This window comes from Astatotilapia calliptera, chromosome 13 (genome assembly GCF_964374335.1).
Source record: "Astatotilapia calliptera chromosome 13, fAstCal68.1, whole genome shotgun sequence".
Taxonomy (NCBI): domain Eukaryota; kingdom Metazoa; phylum Chordata; class Actinopteri; order Cichliformes; family Cichlidae; genus Astatotilapia; species Astatotilapia calliptera.
Window position 1 is genome coordinate 8,367,424 of NC_137434.1, and position 24,612 is coordinate 8,392,035.

Here is a 24,612-nt window from a genome sequence, read left to right on the forward strand (position 1 = left end):
CTGTGAATGCAGATGGTACCTCTAAGATATGGATGATAGTTCCATTGGCAGGCCTAACAAACACAGGTCTGTTGTCATTGACATCTATGACTATGATGATCAGGTCCGCTGTGCCCCATAGGGGGGGACGCCCCTGGTCTGTAGCCACCACAGTCAGGTTGAAACGTTCTGACGACTGAAGCAGACGTCGAGATCGCACCAGTCCTGTGTTTGGATCCAGGGAGAACGCATCTGAAAAAGCGCAAGAGAAGACAAAGTTGTGATACTATTCTCTTTCCACCAATTATACAAGTGATTAAAAAGTAAAGTGTGGATATTTATTGGAAGAATTCAAGCTGTACCTAAGGTAGTAACTTTTAATTCAAAGCATAGTTCATTGAAAAGATTTAGTCATGTGACCCTATTGAGGATTTTATTGCATCTTGCGTTTTCATACCTGAATGGGGTCCTAACATGTTGTAGAGTACTGCACCATTCTCGCCTTCATCCAGGTCAGTAGCCTTTATTGTTATCACGGAAGTACCACTGGGCTCATTCTCAAACACACTGGTGTTGTACACTCGCTCTGAGAAGCGCGGCCGAAAGTCGTTGATATCGAGAACAGTCACCAGGACCTGATTTGACACATTATAATGCAAAAGGATATTAGGGATAGTATTAGCTTGGGCTTTAAGATCTGCAGAGTTTAGCTCAGCACGCAGTTAAAACAATAGTTCAAATTATAAAAATTATATATATATTATAAGATAAGCATTGGCTTCAAATTCATAGATTCTCCTGGTCGACACCCTTAATAAGTATTTGATCAAGTGTTTGCATGATTTGCTATTTTTTGACTTTGACAACACAACTTGTAAAATTGGCCTATTTCTCATTTCCATAAGGGTTCAATGAATCACCCAAATACTAAAGACATATTTACAATATTGTTTATGTGTAAACCAAATATTTTTGCCATCACGAACTACGATTTCTACCTGGACAGAGTTCTCTCGTCTCTTGTTTGGACTGTCGCCGGGATTGTCTCGGGCGACAGCTGTTAAAGTGTAGTGATCCTTTGTCTCTCTGTCTAGAGGGGACAGGATGTAGATCTCTCCCTAACGCAGAAGAGAAAGAATGATGAGGGGAAGAAGTAAAAGTGTTGACTGGGAGAACATATAGTTGACTCTGTGTTTATGACAGAACAGAAGTCAAATACGGTCAAATATGTACTGTAGATATTTTTAGATCCTTTTGCATAAACTTGTGTTTCCTGGTAGTATGCTCCTCAGTCCTGCCAGGAGAGATAACACAGTAAAACACTCCTCACTACTCAATAAATGTTTATTTTTTTCCCCAGAGGACAGAAATTCCACATTTTCAGTGGAACCTGCTGTTCAAAGGTTATGGATTGCTTCGCTTTAACCTTTCCACTAAAATCTCACACAGTGGAATGTTACATTTACTGTAACTACTCTGAGATGTTTTTGTTACACTTTAAGCAAAGCTTTGTCATTTTGGATTTTCTAGGAAATGCTAAAACAAAACTCTAATTGCAGAAACAAAAATAAAGCAATTTTATTTACACTAGATCAGATTTTGCTGGTGTATGAGTTCACTTACAGTAGATGGTCTGATTCCAAACTTGCCCTCTCCATCTACCAGGCTGTACTCAATCACTGCAAAGAGGCCAGAATCAGCATCTGTAGCACGGACGCGAACTATGGTGGTGCCTAAGTCTACATTCTCAAACACAGGCTCCTACAAACAAGAAAAAAAGAACAAAAAAACACTCATGCAGTACAATGCTTGATGACATTGCAAAGCAAGCTCATTTTTACAGTTAATACACTGGTGGCAGTTTACTGTGGTGAATTAATTTCATGGATTTTGTGTGCTCTTATTCATAATTTAATGACTTTGTTATTTCTCGGTTTGCTGTGTTTTGTCCTTTTCGGGCTCACGTGCGCTGGTACTTTATTTAATTTAGACATAGATGTAACTAATGACACTAATAACACTGGCATCCTGAGGCTTGTACTTCTCCTGCGGTAGGCTCTTAAAATCTCCACAAATATCAAGTTTAAGCAGTGATCACAGAGAATATAGAAACATTTTAAGCAACAGTCCTACACAAATTTGCTTCAATTGTGTTCGTGTTTCTTAACGTCCTCTTTAATACCTGATATGACGGTTGTACAAAGACAGGGTTGTTGTCGTTGACATCTACAATACGCAGATAAACTGGCAGCTCAGCAATCTTGGGAGGAGTGCCGTGGTCCTGAGCACGAATTGTAAAATTCAGCCATTGAACCTGCTCAAAATCCACCGTCTGGTTGGCTACGATCTTACCTAGAAAAAATGGTATCACAATGATAGTCACGGTCAACATTCATATACTATAGCCTGTGTTTAGATTTTAAATTTGCATGACAACAAGTACGGAAAAGTATAATATAAACACAATTACAATAAAAACAAGTCAAATAAAAAAATAAAGCTAGTAAATAGTAGCTTGTAAATCTCATAAACCCATATTTTCACAGAACAGAACATGGCTCAGGCGGTTGGGAATCGCATCTGTAACCGGAAGGTCGCCGGTTCGATCCCTGGGCTCTCTGTCCTGGTCGTTGTGTCCCTGGGCAAGACACTTTATCCTACTTGCCTACTGGTGTTGGCCAGAGGGGCCGATGGCGCAATATGGCAGCCTCGCTTCTGTCAGTCTGCCCCAGGGCAGCTGTAGCTACAACTGTAGCTGCCTCCACCAGTGTATGAATGTGAGAGTGAATGAATAGTGGTATTGTAAAGCGCTTTGGGTGCCTTGAAAAGCGCTATATCAATCCATTATTATTATAGAAAACTTATTTAAACTGAGAAAATGTACCAGTTTAAGAGAAATAGTTTCTTATTTTGTTCTGTAGCTTATGAGACATTCAAAGTGTTTGCAATTTTAAATTAAGGAATATTATTCTGAAATCCTTTTACAGATGCAGTTTTTTTGCCTCTGCCCTCTTTACTTCTGAGTTTACTCTCAGTTTACTTCATTAGTTGCAAAATGTTTCAAAATGTGGCACCACCCCAAGTTCTTTGAGACATGTCAAATTCAAAATGAGCTAATATTTTTCATTAAATATAAAAAATATTTCAGTTCAAACATGTGTTTTTGTTGTATACTGTGAATAAAATAAGATTAGCAAATCATTGCATTCTGTTTTATTTGATGTTCCAAGTAACAGCATCTTAAATGAAAGCAAATCTAAAACTGGTGCATGCTGCGTTTGTTGACAGCATGCAGCCAACGACAGCCCACCAACTGAAGGGTCCTCCAGTCTAACGTATCCCCCTCGAGGCAAGTGAAGCAGTTGGTAGATGATCTGGCCATTGGGACCCTTGTCTGGATCTACAGCTGACACTGACAACAGCGTTGTGCCTGGCTGAGCTCCTTCTAAAATCTTCTCTGTGAAGTTAGTCACTCCAAAAGGCCGGAAACGAGGAGCATTGTCATTTACATCCAACACGTTGATGGTTAATCTTGCTGTAGAGGAGATCATGATATGAGAGATAAGTGGAAACTACTTAGGAAGTCACTTATAATAAACTGAAGGTTAAAGAGTCACTTACCATTGGGAACACTGCCTGACCTGTCAATAACATCGCTGGCATTGTCATGTACAGACACAATGATCTCAAATGTAGCTACCAGCTCTCTGTTGAGAGGGTTGCGTACAAATACCGCGCCTGAAAGTCCATATAAAGACACACAAAAGACCTGATATAGCCGGTATCCATCATCATTACTCAAAGTAAAGCTTTTTAGATCTAAACATACAACGCGGTAGAAATATATGTCTCACCTGTGTGTAGATCAATCCCAAAGGACTCCTGGAGCCCATCCACTGGGTTGTTCCCATCATCCTTTGCCTCCACGGAAATAATGTAATACTCCAACCGCGGATGCAGATCAGGGTCCTCGGCAGTCAGCGTGGCTACCACCACACCGGGCGGAGTGGACTCATTGACGTTTATCACGGTTACAGGCTGTATAAAACGTGGCCGTGAGTCGTTGACATCATCCAGGATAACAGTCAGGGTGGCCGTGCCAGACAAAGGGGGTGTGCCGCGGTCAGTTGCTATGATGACAAGACGGTATGATCCGCGCTCCTCTCTGTCAAGCGTGGTGTTGCCCACTAAGACAGCGCCAGACAGCGCTTCGACCACAAAGCGGTCCTCTGCGCCACTTTCCAACCGATACGTCAGCCATCCGTTAGAGCCAGAGTCAGCATCGGTGGCAGACAGTTGAGTCACCACAACACCTGGAAGAGACAAAGTAATGACTGGAGAGCAAATATACACACACACATTGTGATCAAGTATCACTACACCGAAGACAAAAAGCCCCTAAACCTCATACAGTGGAGGGGTAATACTTTTGTTTCAAAGTCCCTCCTCCCATCCCACTCACTGACCCAGATCATAGAAACAAAGCAATGCACACACCAGTCGGGCTGTTTTCAGGAAGTCGAACGCTGAAACTGGACGGGCTAAAGACAGGAGGGTTGTCATTTTGATCCAGGATGGTAACTGTGAGAGGTACGCTGTTGTTTAAACCTCCTATGTCCTCCGCAACCAGAAACAGCTCTACACGAGGCTCCTGAAATGCCTCTCGGTCCAACTTTGCTCCCTGGCGCACAAGTATCACACCTGGAGGGAGATACAGACTTTACCATCACACTTTTTAAAAAAAGAAATCTTCTTTCTTGTTACTGGAGAGTCACAATGTTACCAGTATCAGCATCTACGGTGAAGAGGTCCACCCTGGGTCCCAGCAGGCGGTACTTCACCACAGCATTACGTCCAATGTCTTTATCCTCAGCTAGAACTGGTCCATTTAAAACTGTTACAGTGGTTCCTACAAGACAGACTAAGATGTCAGGAATGAGGAAAAAGCTGTCCTCCCAATTTAAATCAATATGTGGTAAAAAGAAAAGTCATCTTAATTATTACACACTGAAAATTATTCACGTAAAATTCTTTGCTCTTCTTCTTTAAAAAGTAGTCCTTGTTTGGGGATAGATTTAGGCCTGTCACTTATGCTGACTTTAGTCTCACAATATTTCAAAAATAACATTGATCATCAGTCCTTACAAGGTAAAGGACTTTTGGAAGAAGTCTTCTGTACTGTCCCCAGGTCACGTGTTTGTTATTTGTGTTTTGAACAAATGTATTTTGTGTATCTGAAGTGTATTTATAATACAAGGCTATTTGTAAATCACTCGACAAAGTGAAAAAAAAAGCCTTTGCTGAACACGAACTGTGTGTAAACAGATTCAGGAAGTGGGTTAGACAGTGCTACAGACCATGTTGCTCTGCCATGCAGTTATAGGTTGCAAAGGTAGACACACACACACACACACACACACCCACACACACACGGATGCTACCTGCAGCAGAGTTTTCTGTGATTTCAGCCCTGTAGCTGCTCCTGGTAAACACAGGCCTATTGTCATTCTCATCCAAAATGGTGATAACCAAGAAGTCTGAATCCTGGTGTGTGGGACAAAAGATTCATGGAAAGAAAATGCTTAGAAGACTGTGTGACACAGCAAGCAAGAGACAAATATAGGTCAGTCAACCTGCAAACTAATATAGAGATATCAGACGTCAGATCAGACAGATTTTGCACTACTTTGTTGCATGCACTAGTGGACTGCATTCAGACTCTTAGCGGTTCACATCTCTGCAGGCAAGAAGAACAGTTTCACACCTTTTCCCACAGATGCATGGTGCGTTTAAAGAAAACCTCACAACTGCAGTTTGATGAACTATGTTACTCTCGCTTTAAGTAAAAAGACCACATATGAACACGATGCAGGAAGTAAAGTATCAAAAAACAGGTGGGACATAGGTATAAACAGAAGTGTCTTATAACTCTTAAAGTATCAAAATTATGTAACTTTCAAAGATGAACTTCATTTGAACTCACGTATCACTGTACCTAGTAGAGCAAAATGGGCATAGAAAACCTTAGATTGAAAGTTTTTCTATTTTTCTTACATGAATCCACCGTTTGCACTTTGCACTTGTTACATTATATAACTTTTATAGTTGTGATCAAAGGTTTATATACAGTCATCATGGGCATGAATGTCATGGTAAATTTGTCACCATACAACTGAGTGCCGGGTGTGTCGGGGCTGGCGGTGTTCTTCCTGGGTCCACCTTGAGGCGGAGTCAGGCAATCTCCTTCACCTCCCTCAGTGGATTTCCTCCACTATCACTGCCTCCACCCTGCCCACTGAAGCTCTGGATTCCCTGCCACAAAACCATTCACTTGGGTTCACGACGACGCCTCCCAATTGGAAAACCGCTCTGATCCAAGTAAGCAGCCACACCTACTGAATCACTCCTCAGATTTCCTGCCTCACTTTGCCTCATTGTCTCTGTTCTCCCTGTGCCCTGGAGGAGACTGTAATCCTGTTCTGGTTAAACCAGTCATCTGTGCCCGTCTTCCGCTCCTGAGTTTCCCTAAGAAGTCTCCCCTCCACCTCACTGACGCTCCGCACATCTTCCCCATATTGTACATATTCATGTAAATAGTTGTTTAATATCTTGTGGGCTTGTTGTGGGTTTTGGTGTTTGTAAATGGCTTTGATATCACTGAATAAATCAAGTGTAAATTCATCGCTGAGCTTACTGAGTCTGCTTTTGGGTCCTTTCCCTCAAGCTGGCCTCCAGGTCACCTTGTGATAAACATGGGCTTTTAAACTTTTAAAACTTCGAAGTTTTCTTTTTCCAGTACAGCATGCATACATGCTTTTGGTAGACATTAACAAGCTTTTGCATAACTTAGGCTGGATATTTGACCATTCTCCTTGGTAGATTTGGTAGAATTCATATACTTTAGTTGGTTTCCTGGCACATGCTAGTTTTAAGCATGGGGTTAAGGTTGGGGCTTTAGGAACACCAATCAAAAAGCCTAACGTTTACTGCTTTATCCACTGGAAAACCAGTTTTGATGTGTGTTTGGATCATTTTCCTGTTGTAGCACCCAGCTGTGTCAAGTTTCAAACATCAAGCTGCTGATTTCAGGTGAAGTTGATGATGTCTCGTCTGGCCATAAAATCTATTCTCCAGAAGGCATTTGGCTTGTCCATGTGAGTCAGAACTCACCACCAACACAACGCAGAAGCTGGCCGCCCCTCCCAGAGCCTGGTTCTGTTGCAGTTTTCCTGTTAAAAGAGTTTCTCCTTTCCACTGTCATCAAATGCTTGCTCGTAGGCGTGTCTGATTGTTGGGTTTTCTCTCTGTTATGGTGGGCATCTGTTATTGTACAATATAAATCAACTTGAGGTCACTGTTGTTGTGATTTAGGGCTATATTACCCATTTGTGCCTTGTTCATCGTTCAAACTAAAGCAATCACCCAGAGTTTGAAGGGCTCATTTACATTTCATTCACATTATGGCAAGTGCTTTCGTGAAACAACTATTTGTGCATAACCTAAAAACCATGCTTGCAGTTAAATTCCCGAGATAAGCTGCAAAGACACACTATTTTATTTGCAGGCAGATGGGTTCATTGGTCTCTCTGTGAAACTGTCAGGGTGATAGCATGCAAACACTTGCAACAAATGCACACAGGAGAGTGAGCTTACCCTACGAGCGATGCGGGGATTCTCGGGGTTGTCTTTGACGGTGATGGTGAGTGTGTATTCAGCTACTCGCTCTCTGTCTAGTGGTCTGTTGACCTGGACGACACCAGTCTGTGATACAAACAAGAGACATATTTCACCCTTATCTAAAAAAAAAAGACAAATTCATATCCTGTCACATAAGCTTTTTATTTATAGTCTATACACAGCTAATGTATTTAGCTGGACTGCAGATTAAAGGGAGCCTAAACACTTCCATAGGTTAAACTAAACTGATAAACTGATCTGGGACTAAATCTAGAAGCTCTTGGATGCTTCTTTATCTTCCACCACCTGCTCCACCTTTTTCAGCCTAAACCCCACCACCCAGTTCTCTCACTGTGTCATTGATGTAGAAGGCTCCATCCTGGTTGCCAGCAGTGATGTTATAAGTGAGCAGTGCGTTGCGTCCGCTGTCTGCATCTTGCGCCCGGACTCTGGCCACAGACGTGTGTACTGACGCGCCTTCACTTACACTTGTGTTGTAAGGCAGGTTAAGGAGGACCGGGTCGTTATCATTGATATCAAGAACATAAACCCCCACCAGCACCTGAAAAAAATAAGAGCCACCTTTAAAAATAAAGGCATTCAGTTCAAGCTGGTTGAACAGCTATTAATAAACCCATAAAAACAAGACTTTATTATGATTTTTTTATATTGTGGGTTATGTGACATAAAGAGATTAAAAAAACTACAGCAGTCATTCAGGTGATATATAGTATCCTACATGTGGTTAATGTGTATAGTAAGCAAATAATAGAACTAAGCCACATTTAACACACAGTAACAGACATGGCAGAGTGTGTGGGTGCTTATGTGTGAAAGCGTGGCCCACCGAGCTGTTGCGAGATGGGGTTCCCAGATCTCGGGCTGTGACAGTGATGTTATAGAAGGCAGTGGTCTCTCTGTCGAGCTCTACATCCTTTCTCACTCGAAGCTCACCCTCCACTGGGGAAACCATGAACTCGTCTGACAGAAAAACATATAAGAGAGTGGAGATGCATATCAGTGTAGAAGGGGGTGTTCCTAGGCTTCTTATGTGACGTTATCTAAAGGTTCTCTACTTCACTAAAGGTGAAAAATGTCCCAGACCTTCACAGGACGCTGGGGATGTCCCTGAAACGCCCTGCCTCGGTTGTGAAAATGCTGCACGTCCCTTTTATACGACTATAAAATTTGGTTACTTAATAGTCAGGTTACAATGTTGCAAGGACATTTTGGACATGTTTCCAGGAAGTGTTACGAGACGGTGCCCTTCACAATAACTGTAATGTTCTCAGGATGTTCAGAGACGTTTTGAGGGATTTCATAACAGTTTACCGTCACCACAGCAAATCAGTCTGATACGAACTTTGGAAATCTCCACCGGTGATGCTGTACTCCACTTTGCCGTTGAGCCCGGAGTCTTCATCCCTGGCTCGGAGCGTCCACACCCGAGGCCCTGGCTGACCTTCAGTAACTTCAAAAGGTCCCTCGTAGGCTCTGGGAAAAGTGGGTGTCACGTCGTTTATATCCAGGACGTTCACCAACACCTAAAGAGGGGACAGGAGGGGAGAGTCAAATGAGAGCTGGTACACAGACGAAGGCGATCCTCGATAAAATGCAGAATGCATGTGGGAGGATTTCTATGTGTGTGTTATTCTGTAAATATAAATATGAGTGTTCGTCATCACTGTTGTGCTAGATGTCAGGCGAAGAGCAGGTTTTGGACACTGGTCCGTAGCTGTGACCACCAGCGCATAATGTCCGTTGCTGATCTCAAAGTCCAGCTCCTTCACAGCGGTAATTCTCCCCTAAATAAACACAGCATTAACAGAAGGTTAACATTTTTCTGCTGCTGCTTGTGACGCTTCAGCATAACTGCTCTTATGTCTCACCGTGATGCTGTTGATGTTAAAAGTCTGGATCAGGTTGCCTGAAGCGATGGCATATCGCAAGGTGCCGTTCAAACCCTCATCTGGGTCAATGGCCGTTACCGTAGCGATGGTGGCACCCACTGTCTCCGGTCCCTCGCTCAGCACTGTGACGTACTCCTCTTCGGGGAACTCCGGGGCGTTATCGTTCTCATCCACAATACGAACGTAGATGGTGGTTGAGGTCTGCATTACACACAGAGAAACACAGAAAAGCATTCACAGCTGCATGCTCTGTTTAGAGTGATTTTATTTATGTGAATGACAAAAAAACGATTAACTTGTGGCAACTGAGGCTGCAAGGGAGTCTCAATATGAGTTCATACTTCTTTTGTATTGCAATTACAATGAAACTACAATGAGTTATCATCAGTTGGGCGTGCAAAGGTCAACAACACAACAAAACACTTGTGATGCTCTCATGTGACACTGGATATTCAGCATTCACTTTATATGAAGGAATAATAAAACAAATAAATAAAAACAGGTGCATTGTTTGCTGAAAGAATATCTTGTGAGAACCAAAACTGCAAAATCATGAAAGTGAGCCATAAAGCCCAGCTTGTTCCAACTCATTTCTGGTTGTTCAGATCTTGACACATCAGCAGAAGTAAAGGTATCACTGCAAGAGATAAAGGTCATGCAAGTTCCTGCTCCACCAGTTCCCCAACCAGTGCTGCAATAAGAACGAGCGACTAACCTGGCCCTTCAGGCTGGGGGGGTTAAATTCGTCATTCGAATTTTATAATGCTCCAAAAACAAAACCCACCAAGTGATAACCTGAATATCACCACAGCTTTGTTTACTCTAAATAGTTTTTGGCAAAATCAAAAAAAAAGAAAAGACGTCAGTAAAACTTTCAAGGCCCAAAGGTGAAGTGCGATCGTTTTTCACAGGAAGATCAATTTACTTGTAAAAGAGCTCTCTTACTGTCACGTTTATGTTTTGTGTCCTCGTGATGCCACTGGGGTCATCTCAGTCTTAATTGTGCCTGAAAAAAAATCTGATTGGAAACAAACAAAATCCCAGTTTGCTACAAACTGGATACTGAGCATTCGCAATAAACATTATTGAGATTTATCAGAAATATATTCTACCACTCCAAAACACGTCTTCTGGCCTGCAGACTATCACAGACTAAACGTCTAGATATTTCTAGACATACCTAACTAGAAGTAAAATCTTACAAGTCAGCAGACATTTCCTGATATTGTGACATCTCACAGATATAGTGGTCAGATATGCACCAGTCTGAAAATGTCCGTTAACAGAACAAGCTCATTTAGAAACAGTTTAATCACATAATTAGGGTTTGTTTTCTCCACCAAAAGACTCCAGCACCCTCAATACTATGTGCAACACATGTCGAGTCAACATATGTCTTGATGGTCATTTGCTAACTACCGTGTGAAAGCTAACAATAATATAAACAATGACTGAGCGAGCTGATAAGGTAATACTTTGGTGCGATTACAGTATGCAGATGTAAAAGCCTGCAGGCTGCCCCCAAAAATGTGATGATGCAACATTTTAAACTTTGCACCACTGAAAACAGCTCAAACTCTTTTAATATAAGTCTAACAGACAGGAACACAAAAATAAATATATACATAATTTTTAAATCCCTAAACATTTATATCAATATTGCCGTTAAAAAACAAACTAGTATCTGTGAGGCTCTTTTTGCGAGAAAGGATAGTGGGTGGGTCACTGAGAGCGAGAGAGAGAGAAAGGGAAACAATGAGGAGGAGCGAATAAGGGACTGTCACGCTGCTTCACAACTCAGAGAAGCTGGAGAGACAAGGGACGATAAACCTCCCCAACTGTTCTGGAGTAAAGTTCAGACAAGTCGCCTAGTTTTAGACTGAATGGGAAGAAAGTTGAACAAAGGCTACTTGTAGATCTAGTTGAAAGCCAAATGTTGTTTATCCGGACAGCCATGGAATGGGTCTCACTCCGTCGCTCATCAGTCTGGGGAAAGAAGTTCGTGTTTTGGTCGCTTTTGCTTTGCATAGCTGGAGGTAAGCACACACGTCCATCCTTTTAAGACTCGCTTAACTGGCTGATCCGGGCGTGTATGAACTTGTCAGTTGTGTTGTTTAGTGAGCGGCTAGTTGACTGGAGTCACAGATGGATTTTCTGTTTTAGAAAAGTCACCTGTCACACACTGATATATATATATATATATATATATATATATATATATATATATATATACATATATATATACATATATATATACATATATATATATATATATATATATATATATATATACATATATATATATATATATATATATATATATATATATATATATATATATATATACATATATATATATATATATATATATATATATATATATATATATATATACACACATATATATATATATATATATATATATATATATATATATATATATATATATATATATATATATATATATATATAAAAAGCATCTAGATGGACAAAACAGCCAACTTGCTGTGTCTTACGTGTCTGTACCAATGACAGTAAACCCTCTGCACACTCTGACTTTGATATTTTAACCTCTGTTAGCTTTTTACGACATGCACTTGAACGCAGCGACCCTGTAAGCCCGTTATTTTATCTCGCGTGTCTCTAGGTTTTTACTGAGTTGGTTTGTTGCTGTTTTGAGACAGAACATCTGGCGTGGAGCTGTTTAAACCGCCCGCCATGGATGCAGCCCAGTGGAGTGTAAATCCACCTTAAAGTCAGCGACTTTGAGCTTGACGAGATCAGAAGACCCCCCCCCCCCCCCCTTCCCCCCCAGGTTTCAAAACAACTTGTAAAATAAATGCAGCGGACACGAAAAGAGGCGGCTGCAAAAACGCAAGAAGTTGATCCTCTGAAAGAAGTTGAGGAAAAGACTTCCTTGTGCGCAAGAACTGCACATAGTTTATCTTTTTAAGACGTCCGTAGGTTTCTGTTTTCTTGGAATTTATTGGGGATTCAGCTGGGAGCTGCGATCATACCCACACTTCATTTATTTATTTTATAAAAGGGAATTTGGGATTGGCTGAAGTTTAGGCAACTGACGGCGGAGGAGAGAAGAGATGCAGCTGTCGCCTCCGGGGTGTAGGGTCCTTCACTTCAAACGCCGCTTAAAAACTCGGGAGAGGTTATCAGCTTTCGCCTTTAGGATTTAAATAAGCTCACCCAAAAGCGAATGTAATGTTTTACTTAAACTCTATACAAATCAAAGCGTTTCTAGAGCAGTTGCTTGTGGGGATTCAGGTATAAAGCCAAAACATTCAGTGACTCAGATATACCATTTGATATGTTTCTGAATTGTTTATGCAGCACAATGAAATCCGTATCGTTTAAGACAGTTTCCTCCTTTCAGTCTTGTTATGTCTTCCTTGTTGGGACGTTTCCTTCCTTTCAGCTTATGATGAAAACAGCTGTTTTTGCCACTGCCAGCAGTGGGTGTCTTCCCCATAAAAAAAAAACTGGAACCAAACGGTGCCAATTTTCCAACCAGTGAGTAAAAATAAAATTACTCATTCTTTCTCTGCCTCCTTTTCTGCTCGTGTTGTGGCAGGGATTGTGCTTGGTCACATGTGCCAGATGGGCAAATCTTTTACCTATGCAGCAATAAGCTGAAGATGGGGAGGGGGAGGCCCCGTCTTCGGCTTGAAATTTTTCTGGTCATCAGATTTTGAAAGGTCTGTGCATTTGTAGTAAAATCATAATATGAGTTATCAAAAGCAGCGGCCTTCATGCTGCTAGCAAGGGGTTTTCTCTCGCAAGGGCGTTTCTCTGAACAGCTCAAGGACACAGTGATGACCACTGTTGGTGGAACCTTGACTCTGCTTTCAACCTAATGCGACCTGAGATATGAAGACATTAAACTGTGCCAGAAAAGGTTTAACACTGGACGATGTAGTGAAAAACAGGAAGGCAAGGTCAAAGTAAAAAGAGGAAGTTAGTTTATAATAATGAAGTCAGTTTTTAAAAATGATGTAATCCCCGGATTTTTACCATTTTTGAAAAGACAGAAAGGCCCACGTCTGCTCATTTCCACGTCTGAAATGAGAGGCCACCTTCATTTTTAAAGTGAGGAAATAATTGTGCAATCGTGTTGTAAAACTTCTCACAAAGCTGTCATTACACAACCATTTACATGCCATTTATTATGTCAAGAAGAAAAGAAAGAGGAAGACAAATTAAACACACAAAGTGCACACGTTATTTTGGAAAATGCTGCCACAAATTTAGTTTACAAAGTACCAAGGGGCACATCAGATTATTATAAGAAAATGTAAATCTCTAAACGTTGACCTGCAGCTGTGACCCATAACCACTTCCCTTTGTGACAATGTAGAGTGTAGAGCAACATATTTAAAAGGCTTCCTGTTGCTGAAAAGGTGCATCTGTTTGCCATTTCATGCCAGGGGCTTTAACTGAAACTCTCTTACTTTAGAGAGGAGCTCGTCTCCTGCTGCTTTCACTAACACCCTGTAATGGGTTTGATCATCATTACCATTACAGTGGGTGTGAAAAGGGCAGGATATGTGTTGGGAAACAACACTTGCAAGTAGAGGATTAATGCAGTTTGAGAAAACCAGATTTATCTGAAGGGTTCAGCAGCTTCTGTAACATGAGGTAATATCACCGTGCAGACTCACCACAGGGTTATTCAAGACGTCAAAGGTGGGGAAATTTTAGCAGGGTTAATATATGTTTAATCAGCACAGACTATCATCCATGTCTGAACGAAAGAAAGCTGTCAGTGGCAACATGTCCTAAACAGGTGGCATTCTGCCTTAATACAAAGGAGGGCCTGTTTCTGGGCCCTCGGGGGCTATCAGGATTCTGAGAACAGTGATCAGAGGAGGAAACTTATATGTATAATTGAGCCAAAAACACGTCTGTTGTATACATGCAAGAGGAAATCAGACTGTTCCAGACACATGGCATAGCTTGTTGGTTTGGAAACCACATCGAGACAGCTCAGGTAGTACCGACACTGCAAACGCCACCCACTTGGCATGCTAAAAAAAATCATGTTCATTTCCTTTGAATACCTATTTAAAGATCACAGCGTTGTCGGTAAGAAATGTGTGTGCACATTAGCTCTTCCAAGCTGTTCCCCCAGCAATTAGTTAACATTTAGCTATATTTACCGAAAAAAATGCTGTCTTTACTCTTGCCTTCGATATGCATCACTTCTGTGAAATAGGTCTACAGAAAGCTTAAAGAGCTGTCAAAATGAAATTAGGAGAAGAGGAAGGTAGGGTGGGTGTGAAACAGGAGAGGCGAAGGGCTTCCTCTCCTATTGTCCCACTAGGAAGCCATGAACAGTGGGGGGATAAAAGTTTCACTTTAATCACCATCCCAGGTCTTCCTATTGCTTTTCCTAACACACAATGGCTCCAGTAGAGTTCAGCCCCGAATACAGAATTATGGCATCGACCTAACATTGTGTTACACACACACACACACACACACACACACACACACACACACACACACACACACACACACACACACACACACACACACACACACACACACACACACACACAGGATGCACACATACTGTGCAAACAAATGTGCCAGCCAATGAAAGAGGAAAGGTGATCGACTGTTCTGCTGTATTTAACAGCAGCTGATTCTGTTAATATTTAGACAAAAACACTTGTGTGCTTATTAATTCTGGCTTGTTTGCACGGTGCAGCTTCCCCTTACAAATAAGTAGCACTGCCAGTAAGAGCCAGCAAGTAGTTAAATCCACTCTAATCACATTCAAAGCAAAAGTTTCTGCAGGCTTAGACGCATGTGGAAGTGCTTTCAGTGATTCACAAAAACATGGGTAGTTACTTTGGAGATTTAACTATCTAAATTATACAGCTACATAGAACAACATAACTGAACTTGTTAGGGAACTAATAAAACATGGGAGCTTTTAAATTACTTTTCTTTCTTTGATGAAGCTTGTCAGCTTATTTTTTTCATAACTAGCAGGGGAAAAGACTGTAAACGAAGCAGTAGCTCTCTAAGAAAACTATTAATAGAGAACGCACCGCAACAAGCAGGTCAGCAGAACAAGTTAAAATGAATCTGTGCAAACACAAAGAGTTAGGACCAAAGTTTTTAAAGTTTGGGATATGGCTGTAATGTGGCAGGCACAACAAAGTTAATCCCCCACTGTTTGAATGATCAAGTAATTGTGTAAGTAATGTGTAAACTGGTTAATGTATTGCCTCATATTGTAGGAAAGCTGATCTTTAGGGGTTTTTTTTAAATAGTTGTGTAGACAAATACAGTAAAGATGTGCTAGGAAATAATGACTGGCATTTTATACACATTTAAATAGTTTAATCAAGACTCTGATTTACAGGTTAATCCCCAACATTAATAGTGAGCATAAATCAGCAGGGACAGTCATCTCCAACGCTATAATTACTGGCATTGTGGGTAGTGGTCCAACCTGCTCGAGGTTTTTATCACATAAAGAAACACGAAGTTTGCAACATCTGAAGTTTGGCTTCGTGGAATAATGAGCAAGAAACGGGGAGTGGAAGTGTTTATGTGCTGGGATAACTCAGGAAGGAAGTCCACTCCCCAAATTCTGGCATTGACTGAGACTCCACCCTGACTTTCCCAAACAGAGATATGGACACACACACATACACACACACATTTACTGTAAAATTTTGCCATGGTGTCATTATAAAAGATACACATACGTGGGCAAACTCTTCTTTCTCTGCAGTCCACCCACACACGCACCCGTGCATGCAGCCTTCCTGTAACTTTTGCAGCAGTAAGCATTCTTTAATCATCTGTTACAAAGGCAGATCATTACAAAATAATGAGTCCGTTGACAAAGCTAGAGAATGACAGCCTTTTTACGCTGCTCTTTTAAAACATAGCGAGGCGTTATATAGGGTGTGCATTTTCCAGATCATGTGTCTGCTTTAAAGTGAGGTTCTGAGAGTGGCATCACACTGCCTAGCCTGAGGATGAGCTAATTTTGTTGTGTTTTTGCAATGCAATAATCATTGAAAGCACACAATTTATGTTTATCTATTCATGCATTCCACTGCAACACTGAAGAATTCACAACAGGATGTGGTTGAGGCAGAGAGTGAGAGAGGGAGAAAGGTTTATGCAATAAGCTGAGAACGGGCTCACAGCTGTGCAGCCGGTTTCCTGAATGTACATGAGTGTGTGCAGAAGATCTTTGAGCGTACCATCCTTTGAGATATTAATACACATAATCGATACACAACAATTGCTGTGTATTAATACCAAACAGCAAGATGATATTTAAAGTTAATAAACAGAACTTCAGTGGGATTTTTTTTTATACTGTCCCCATTTTAAGAGATGAAGAAGTTCCTGCCTATATTTCTGTAGCTCACAAAGAGGAACAAGAGATTTAACTCCCTCAGGACATTTGTATATTTTTCAAGACAGCAAACTATGCATGATTTTTAACCACAGTTTAAATGTACAAAATAGGAAGCAAACTTTGCACAAAAACCCAGGAAGCATGCAGAAGTGTGCCACTAAAGCCCATGTTAAGTTTGGCAGGTGATAAAATTACTGCTTTTACTGTGGTTACTTGTGCAATGACTCACTGTACCTGGCAGGAACTCAACTCAGCGCAACTTTTAGGTGTGCAACTAATTTCAGCAGACCTGCCATTTATTTTCTACATTAATTTCAAATTGCTCAAAACATGTTATTATCAAAATGTCACTGTAGGGTTTTATCCTTTGCTTTTTTAAAATCTTTCGTTATGTAATTTTTCCCTGGCAGTTTGTACCCTGGAAAGGCCCGCTGCCAAACCAGATGCGACTTATATTTGTACTTCCTTTTTTCCTCTGGTTTTTCTGGGTCATCTGTAATAGACAGCTATAGGGAATTTGTGTGATCTGAACCGAACAGAATAATAACAAGAATGGCTATTATTGCTTTGACCTTGTGACTCTGTGTTTGTCATTATGGTGAAATATAGTGCTGGAGACTTAGTTTAGTAAGTCTTTAGTAGGAACAACCAGAAAGGTTGCTTTGAGTACTTTGAGCTTTATGGGAGTTGTTGAAACAAAATAATAATAATAATAATAAAGCAATATATAAAACATCAGCAAATAAAAGACTCATTTTTGTTTTTGTTTTATTAGAATGAAGAAGTATAAACTTATATGATCCTACTTCTCCTTCCTGTCTTCTCGTTCCAAAGTTATACCAGCAAATGATCCGTCAGTGACGCACTCCACACTGATATGTATACGTAAAACATGTGCAGTTATACATCTATACATCCATTCAACTATACTATACATATCTGTACCCTTGGATTGACTCACACTCACAGCCACTTTCTTACACTTTACTCTACACCTACACTTTATCCCAATTTTAATAAATAATCATATTTATACTACATTGAAGTGTTACTAAATAAGCAAACAGAAATAAATCAATATGGCACAGTCTCACCCATGAGTACACACAGTGAAGATGCAAATGATCTGAGAACTCATTTGCATCACTGTTGTAGTTGGTGTGATCCTATTAAAAGCTGGCCACAAGTTTCACTGTCCCGCCTCTTTCAGTAGCGACACCCTAACATTAGCATCCCTAAACTTAAACATTTCTATGGATACGTAGAAAGGAGGAGGTACCATCTCAAAGGAAGTTGAATGCACTACATTCTTCCATTGCTTTTGTCTTTTCTCTCTAGCTAAAGGTGAGACACACCACGCCCAGCCCCATTCCACGCTGATTGCTTCTCCTCCCCACCTGTACTACACCTGTCCTGAAGGTGCAAGAGTCAACATGACGTGCGTCCAGAAAGGTACCCTGCTTTCCCCCAACGATGTTGTGAGGAGCACTTGGCTCTTCACAGCCCACAGTGACCAGCACTGTCATCCAGGAATGGGCCCAAGGAATTTTTCTCACCCACACCGTAACAGCACATTGCCACCAGGAGTGAAGATGGATCGCATGGGGCACAACCACTGGTTGATTCTAGAGAATGTGAAACCTTCGGACCAGGGCCGCTACTGCTGTGGGATTCTAGAATTCAATAAACATAGCTTGGTGCAGAAAGCCTACAACCATGTTATTCTACAAGTTATACCGCGTAAGTATGTCAAACGCTGTGAATGTGCACTAAGGTTATCAATAATATATTTTGCAAGAAGCTCAGGAGCTGATGTTGCTGAACAGTGAAACTGTTTTGACACGAGTGAGAACCGATTTATTTATCTCTTTCCAGCAAGGAAAGGATTTCAGAATTGCACTGTCTGGGATCCCACACCAACTGCAAGTACTGCAAGTAAGTATGAAACATTATTCAGGCCTTCAACCAATAAATGTCTGAGGCAGTTATTTCGTGATGTTATTAAACTCACAGCCTGTCTGTTGCTTCCCTAGGCTCTGTGCCAGTGGCCTTGGCTATAACAGCCTGCATCGTGGCTCTGCTGTCCCTGCCTCTTATTCTAGTGCTCGTGTACAAACAGAGGGAGAATTCACCGTTAGGAAGACGTATGTATTACTGATGTGCACAAACAGCTACACACACACTCACACTTAATTTCCACCTTTGGGCCACATAAGTCTCTCACACTGGACTTCCCATAGTGTTTGTTCTGACACGTTTCCTGTCAGTGAGCTCGATTAACTGTATTTCACACAGTAGGAAGCGCATTCATAGTCTTTTTGTAGTGTTCCGCTTTGTTTCAATTCATTTACAATGGCCCATTTCCTATTTCCTCTCTCCCAGGTGGACAAGAGCTAGTGAGGATGGACAGGTAAGGTTTCCCACAGGCAGCTGATCTCAGCGACCAGCTTCAAAACACAGCTGCTCCTTAGAATAATAGACTGTGAACACGGTGGCCACAACACTTGTGACACAATAGCTAGATTAAACCCACTAGCCTCATTAAAATAAACTAGTTAAAACCATGTATACATTTTTTTTCTTTTGCCATGATGTGTCCTGTATATGCAAATCCTACTGCTAATCATTTAAGTGTAGTGTTAAATTGTCATTACAGAAAATCCCTTATTAAATCCAAAGTGACAAACATGAAACTCTTGCATGTCTCTAGGAAAGTTTTGAAACAGTTTACTGGGTCATATTGAAAGTTGCTCACTTGTAATCATGCTTCTTCTTCATGTATGTGTGTGTGTGTTCAGTGAGGCTCTGGGCCATGAAAACCCAGTGTTTCGAGGGGGATCACCAGAAACAAAGACCCGCACTGTTTCTCAGATCATGACCAGGCAGTCATCCGAGACAGGTCGCCACCTGTTGTCCGAACCGGGAACACCCCTTTCTCCTCCGGCACATGGCGACGTATTCTTCCCAGCAGAAGGTAGGACCCCCCCCACCCTGCCTCACAACTTGTACTCATACAATATTCATGCTGAGACTGAGTCGCTGACATAAGGGACCTTCCACTGGTAAACATCAAAGCCCAAAAAGGCAGTGCAAGTCATCTCACTTTTAGAGGTCATTTACATGGCTTAGTGTGTTATATCTGTTGTTCCGATATTCTTATTGTTGTGAATGAATGCAAATCACTTTGTTCACATTTATTTCACACTCAAAAAAAGAAACACTTAAAAAAACAAAAATGAAAAAGTACCGGGATATGCGTGTAACTGCATTGCACACAAGGGTTTTGCAAGACACCTATATCAAAATGTGCACTCAGTCTGGTAAAAGACTGATGCAATCAAGAACCACTAGTTCTTTCTGTGCTTTTGCTGAAACATCCTGCGTTTGGTGGAAGTGTTGGTGGAAAGATGCTCGTGAATTTGTAGTGCGTAGCTGCACACTCAAAAACAGCTGGGCTGAGTCTTGCATGACTCTGAAAATATATTGTGTAGGAGATTTCATCCCCCCCGCGCACACACACACACACACACACACACACACACACACACACACACACACACACACACACACACACACACACACACACGAAACCACCCCATTATACTGTCCACTTCTTAATTCTTCTCACAAGTCATTCTCCACCCATCAGCACTCTCATTGAACACTAATGGCTCCTTCAGTTGTTCCTTCTGACTCAACTTGAAATAATATTGAAACATTAGACACGGTTAAGGGGTTCAATCCTTAGTGTTTTTCTGCCGATTCCTGGGACACCTGTGCAGACATTCCAGGCATACTGAGGCGGATTGCCCCCATTTCCTTATAGCACGGTTTGAGATGTGCATGGGAAGAGGGTAAGGTACAACTTACTGAGTATACAGCCTTAAGCAACCCATAAAGGTTTCAACACTGTAATAGGTGAATATATGGACAAGCCTTCCTGAAGCTCAAACAGAAATGAGAAACATAAACATAAGGTAAAATTGTGCCATATGCTGCAGTTTTCGCCTCTTCAATCAAACATTATTCTTTTACTGGGGAGCTGGACGCCTTTTCCATTTCTTGGTGTGATCTCTATGTTTCCCGTCTGCAAAGAAAAGTCAAAATTATTGATAAAACCTTCATATGTTCGACATAAAAAACAATATCTTTGACATTTGTCAAGGAGGATTTTCCATGCCGGAGCTCATTTCCTTCAGTGGTCCACAGATGTTATGTTGAAATACACAGCTTCTCATAAGGTTTCATGTTACATGGATGGAGGCCACACTTTAGCTTTCTTCTTCATTTTTTCCAACTTGCTGACCTTAAACTTTGCGGAATTCAACAAGCAGCACTTCCCTGTTATCGCTAGCATGTCGCAACCCAGACCCAAGGCCTTGTTGTTCTGCTTTTTAATGAGTTTTCAGAAACACGAGTAGTTCTGTGGAACTGATCAGTCTCCATGTGTGTCTGTAGTACTCTGAGATGTGGGAGTTATGGAAAAAAAAAAGTTAAAAAAAGGAAATTCTTTCAATTTTTTCATTTGACTTTTGAAAGATCAGGTATGTTTGAGGCAGGAAGTGCACATTTGCATGTTCGAACACCCCCATATCTAATTTTCCACATAACAAAAAAAGGAAAAGAAAAGAATTGTATGTTTGTGTAGGTGGATAGTGATACCTACAATGATTTCTGTGCTCTCACTGACATGCACTGTCTTTGCTTGCAGCTGCCATCCCTGAGTTTCCAGAGTTCCTGTAGGTTTCAAGAGGAGCTGAACCTCAATCATCACTCAAACTGCTGATCTGGAAACAGCCCCGCAACTATCTTCCTCTTCTCTCTGCCTTCAGACGGACGCTCTCCTTCGAGCCATCTCAGAATAACCCCGGATTTTAGTCTGTACATTGTCTGGACCCAAGGAGGGAAAAAAGAAGGCTGCATTTCTTTGATTCATAAACTACTTCCACCTGCAACAACAGCTGCAGGCAAAAAGTGAACTTTGGCTCGTGACGACTTGTTGTGCTTCATTTTACATCCAAACACTGGCGATGGCTTGCAAACCATTCATTCGAATCAGGTACCTCGTTTGGATGAAACACACTGCTTATAATAGTGTTGGCATGTTTTTGATTCCAGCCCTAAATAACTCACTTTGCGTGACTGTCTGTATAATTTGTGTCAGTATTGCGGTTTCTATATGTCAGCAAGCACACCAACCAAAGATCTATGCTATAGAAAATGTGCAGGGGTGGCATGTTGTTTAGGGCAAGTCAAACCCTAAAGAACTCACAATGATTTCTGTAAATTTCCTGTGTCACTCTTGTGGTTTCTTTGTAACTGCAAGGGGGCCAACCGAAGACTTATTGTAAATCTGTCTTTATGTATTTGCTAAATGCACAAGCTGTCTAAGAAACAATCCTATGTAAGACCCCACACAAGACTACTTTTTAACTTGTTGATGTTGTAACCTTTACACAAGAAGGCAGGAAGGTTACATCTCCAGGAAGCAGACAGTGTTGTTTTTGTTTTCTTTCTTCTTCATGTTTTTTTTTTTTAAAACCGAACAACTGGTGTGAGGACGACTTAACACCCTTTTCTCCCTTTAGTCATTTGACATAAGCCGTCTGCACCAGCGAACTCTCAATCATCAGAGAAGTGCCAAAGGTCTTGTACAAAAAAAGAACAGTTTTTGCTTTTACAGGCATTATGCTGTTCCTCTGTTTTAACTTGAACTTGCCATGTTTTCTATTTCTTCTTTGCTACCTCAGCTATGCGTAAACTCTGTTGCTTTAAATACTGTCTTTCCTTCCTGTGCTTCCAGAAACGCAGCCCTTCACAGTGGCCTTAAATATTCTCATAAAGTGCTGAAAATTGCAGGAAGAATTTAGAAAAAGCATTCAGAAAAGACGTTCTTGCTTGTGCTCGTGTACAGTTCAATAATTCTAAACAAAATGTTTATTGTTTTTTACTCTTGAATGTAGCTGATTTTTATTAAATAAAGAACAACAACAAAAACCTTAAAACAGTTTAATCACTGCAGTGGAAGTAAATCTTTTATGAATATTTTTGTTTTTTATTTTTTTTATTTGACTGTGGTAAAATATATTGTAGTATTCATTTGTATTTTATTAGTACGTGTGCAATGGGGCTGTTTGATAAATATCAAATATTTCAAGTGAAAGTGCGGGAAAAAAGCTTTAAAATGTTAACCTAAGATCAGTGAACACAACTTGGCTTAAGAGAAGAAGGGCGAACGTATATATGACAGCATTTTTGATATTATTTAGTGTGACTGTAAAAACCACCGGTGGGTTTTTTTCACACTGAGGTGTACAGGAGGTGCTTGGAGGAAATCCTCTCTAGAACGATGTGTAGCAAGTGTACAGTTCGGGTTATTATGTAAAGATGTTTTTATTCTCTAAGAGTTAATGATTGTTTTTTGTGTTTAAATGCTTGTGTTTTCCATTATGCCTGCTTATGTGTGTCTGTGTATGTGTGTTTTTAAAAAAAATCTGGACTGTGACCACATGTTGACATGAGCGCAAACGTTAACAAAATACAAAAAGGCTTGTAATTAGCATGTTTGTTCTGTATATTACCGCTGAATCCTGCTATTAGTGGCTTTTATAATAAAGTGGCACTTTAAAGCCTTGTGTCTCTCAGTTGTTCCTTTCAAATGGCAGGTCTCCAAAACTATTACATTACAAGGACATACTGCACTTCTGTCTGGGGAGCCATCACAGATAGAACAAGGTTGTTCCACTTGTGTGCTTCTAAGATGGTGCACACCAGAGGGAGACCGGCATTGAGGAGAGAAAATGATAAAACAAGCTTAGCATCTTGTTTCATGAGAAAAGACAGAGCTAGATGACTGATAAGTGAAAATCCCCGGTGATGGCCATTGTTCTCTTCCCAGCTTTTTCTCCAGCTTTACATTGACTATTTATACAATGCATTAAAAAAATGTGCATTATTATAGGTGTAAAGTAAATTTATAGCACAAAACTCAAGTACAAGTTACATGACAGTGGATGCCTTTGTGACTCATACAGTACTGTACATTATTCCTTCTGTATAAGCACACAAAGGGGAAAAGAAGAAATGTGAATTGTGGCTTTCGTTTTGACAAAATGAAAGCCATTTAACTTAAAGAGAATATCAAGAAACCACTATATTTGTCTTCCTGCATTTTATATTTGCCATATTTGTGCCTTAATTAGGTCAAGCAGATAAGAAAGCATTAAGCAGACCTTAACAGAACCCGTGTCTCGGACAAGAGTGTGAGTAAGATCAAAACTGTTATGTATAAGAAGCTGAATCCTCTTAACCAGTATTATTCAACTTTACTCATCATCATCATTTGTCCTGAAACTCACCTTGAAATTTCATTTAAGTATATTTCCCAGTTATTATTTTAACATCTATTTCTTAAATATAACACTTACATGTGTTATTTGAGAGCTTATATCCATTATTAGTACACTGAAAATAACCCATCTGTCTGCATACTGCTGGAGCCTATGCTAGGTATCATAGGGGCAAGAGGGAGGGTACACCCTGAACAGGTCGCCGGGCCAACACATGAGTCCAATTTTTAAAAATGGGGTAAATTACAAATCCCCAAATAGCGCTCGTAGGTGTCTGTTTTGTTTTCCCAAC

The 24,612-nt window shown here is 40.7% G+C and overlaps 2 protein-coding genes across 3 annotated transcripts in view; one reads left to right on the forward strand and one right to left on the reverse strand.

Annotated features, from left to right (window-relative positions):
* The window catches only part of LOC113035515 (cadherin-related 23), a 34,847-nt gene that overhangs the window by 7,652 nt on the left and 2,583 nt on the right, over positions 1–24,612 (reverse strand). For both annotated transcript variants that reach the window (XM_026191131.2, XM_026191130.2), the window contains exons 5-21: positions 9,546–9,767; positions 9,342–9,461; positions 9,020–9,200; positions 8,504–8,637; positions 8,009–8,218; positions 7,633–7,740; positions 5,421–5,523; positions 4,763–4,888; positions 4,477–4,680; positions 3,834–4,292; positions 3,601–3,717; positions 3,290–3,514; positions 2,162–2,331; positions 1,603–1,740; positions 978–1,097; positions 437–614; positions 20–231 (exon numbers count right to left, since the gene is read on the reverse strand). In XM_026191131.2, coding sequence (XP_026046916.2) covers positions 20–231; positions 437–614; positions 978–1,097; positions 1,603–1,740; positions 2,162–2,331; positions 3,290–3,514; positions 3,601–3,717; positions 3,834–4,292; positions 4,477–4,680; positions 4,763–4,888; positions 5,421–5,523; positions 7,633–7,740; positions 8,009–8,218; positions 8,504–8,637; positions 9,020–9,200; positions 9,342–9,461; positions 9,546–9,767 — 3,027 coding nt within the window. The remainder of the gene's footprint in view (positions 1–19; positions 232–436; positions 615–977; positions 1,098–1,602; positions 1,741–2,161; positions 2,332–3,289; positions 3,515–3,600; positions 3,718–3,833; positions 4,293–4,476; positions 4,681–4,762; positions 4,889–5,420; positions 5,524–7,632; positions 7,741–8,008; positions 8,219–8,503; positions 8,638–9,019; positions 9,201–9,341; positions 9,462–9,545; positions 9,768–24,612) is intronic.
* vsir (V-set immunoregulatory receptor) lies at positions 11,352–23,600 on the forward strand. The gene is made up of 7 exons (XM_026191136.2): positions 11,352–11,602; positions 18,310–18,711; positions 18,847–18,906; positions 19,005–19,115; positions 19,354–19,381; positions 19,770–19,945; positions 21,683–23,600. The coding sequence occupies exons 1-7, from the start codon at positions 11,500–11,502 to the stop codon at positions 21,712–21,714; spliced, it is 912 nt and encodes a 303-aa protein (XP_026046921.1). The 5' UTR covers positions 11,352–11,499; the 3' UTR covers positions 21,715–23,600.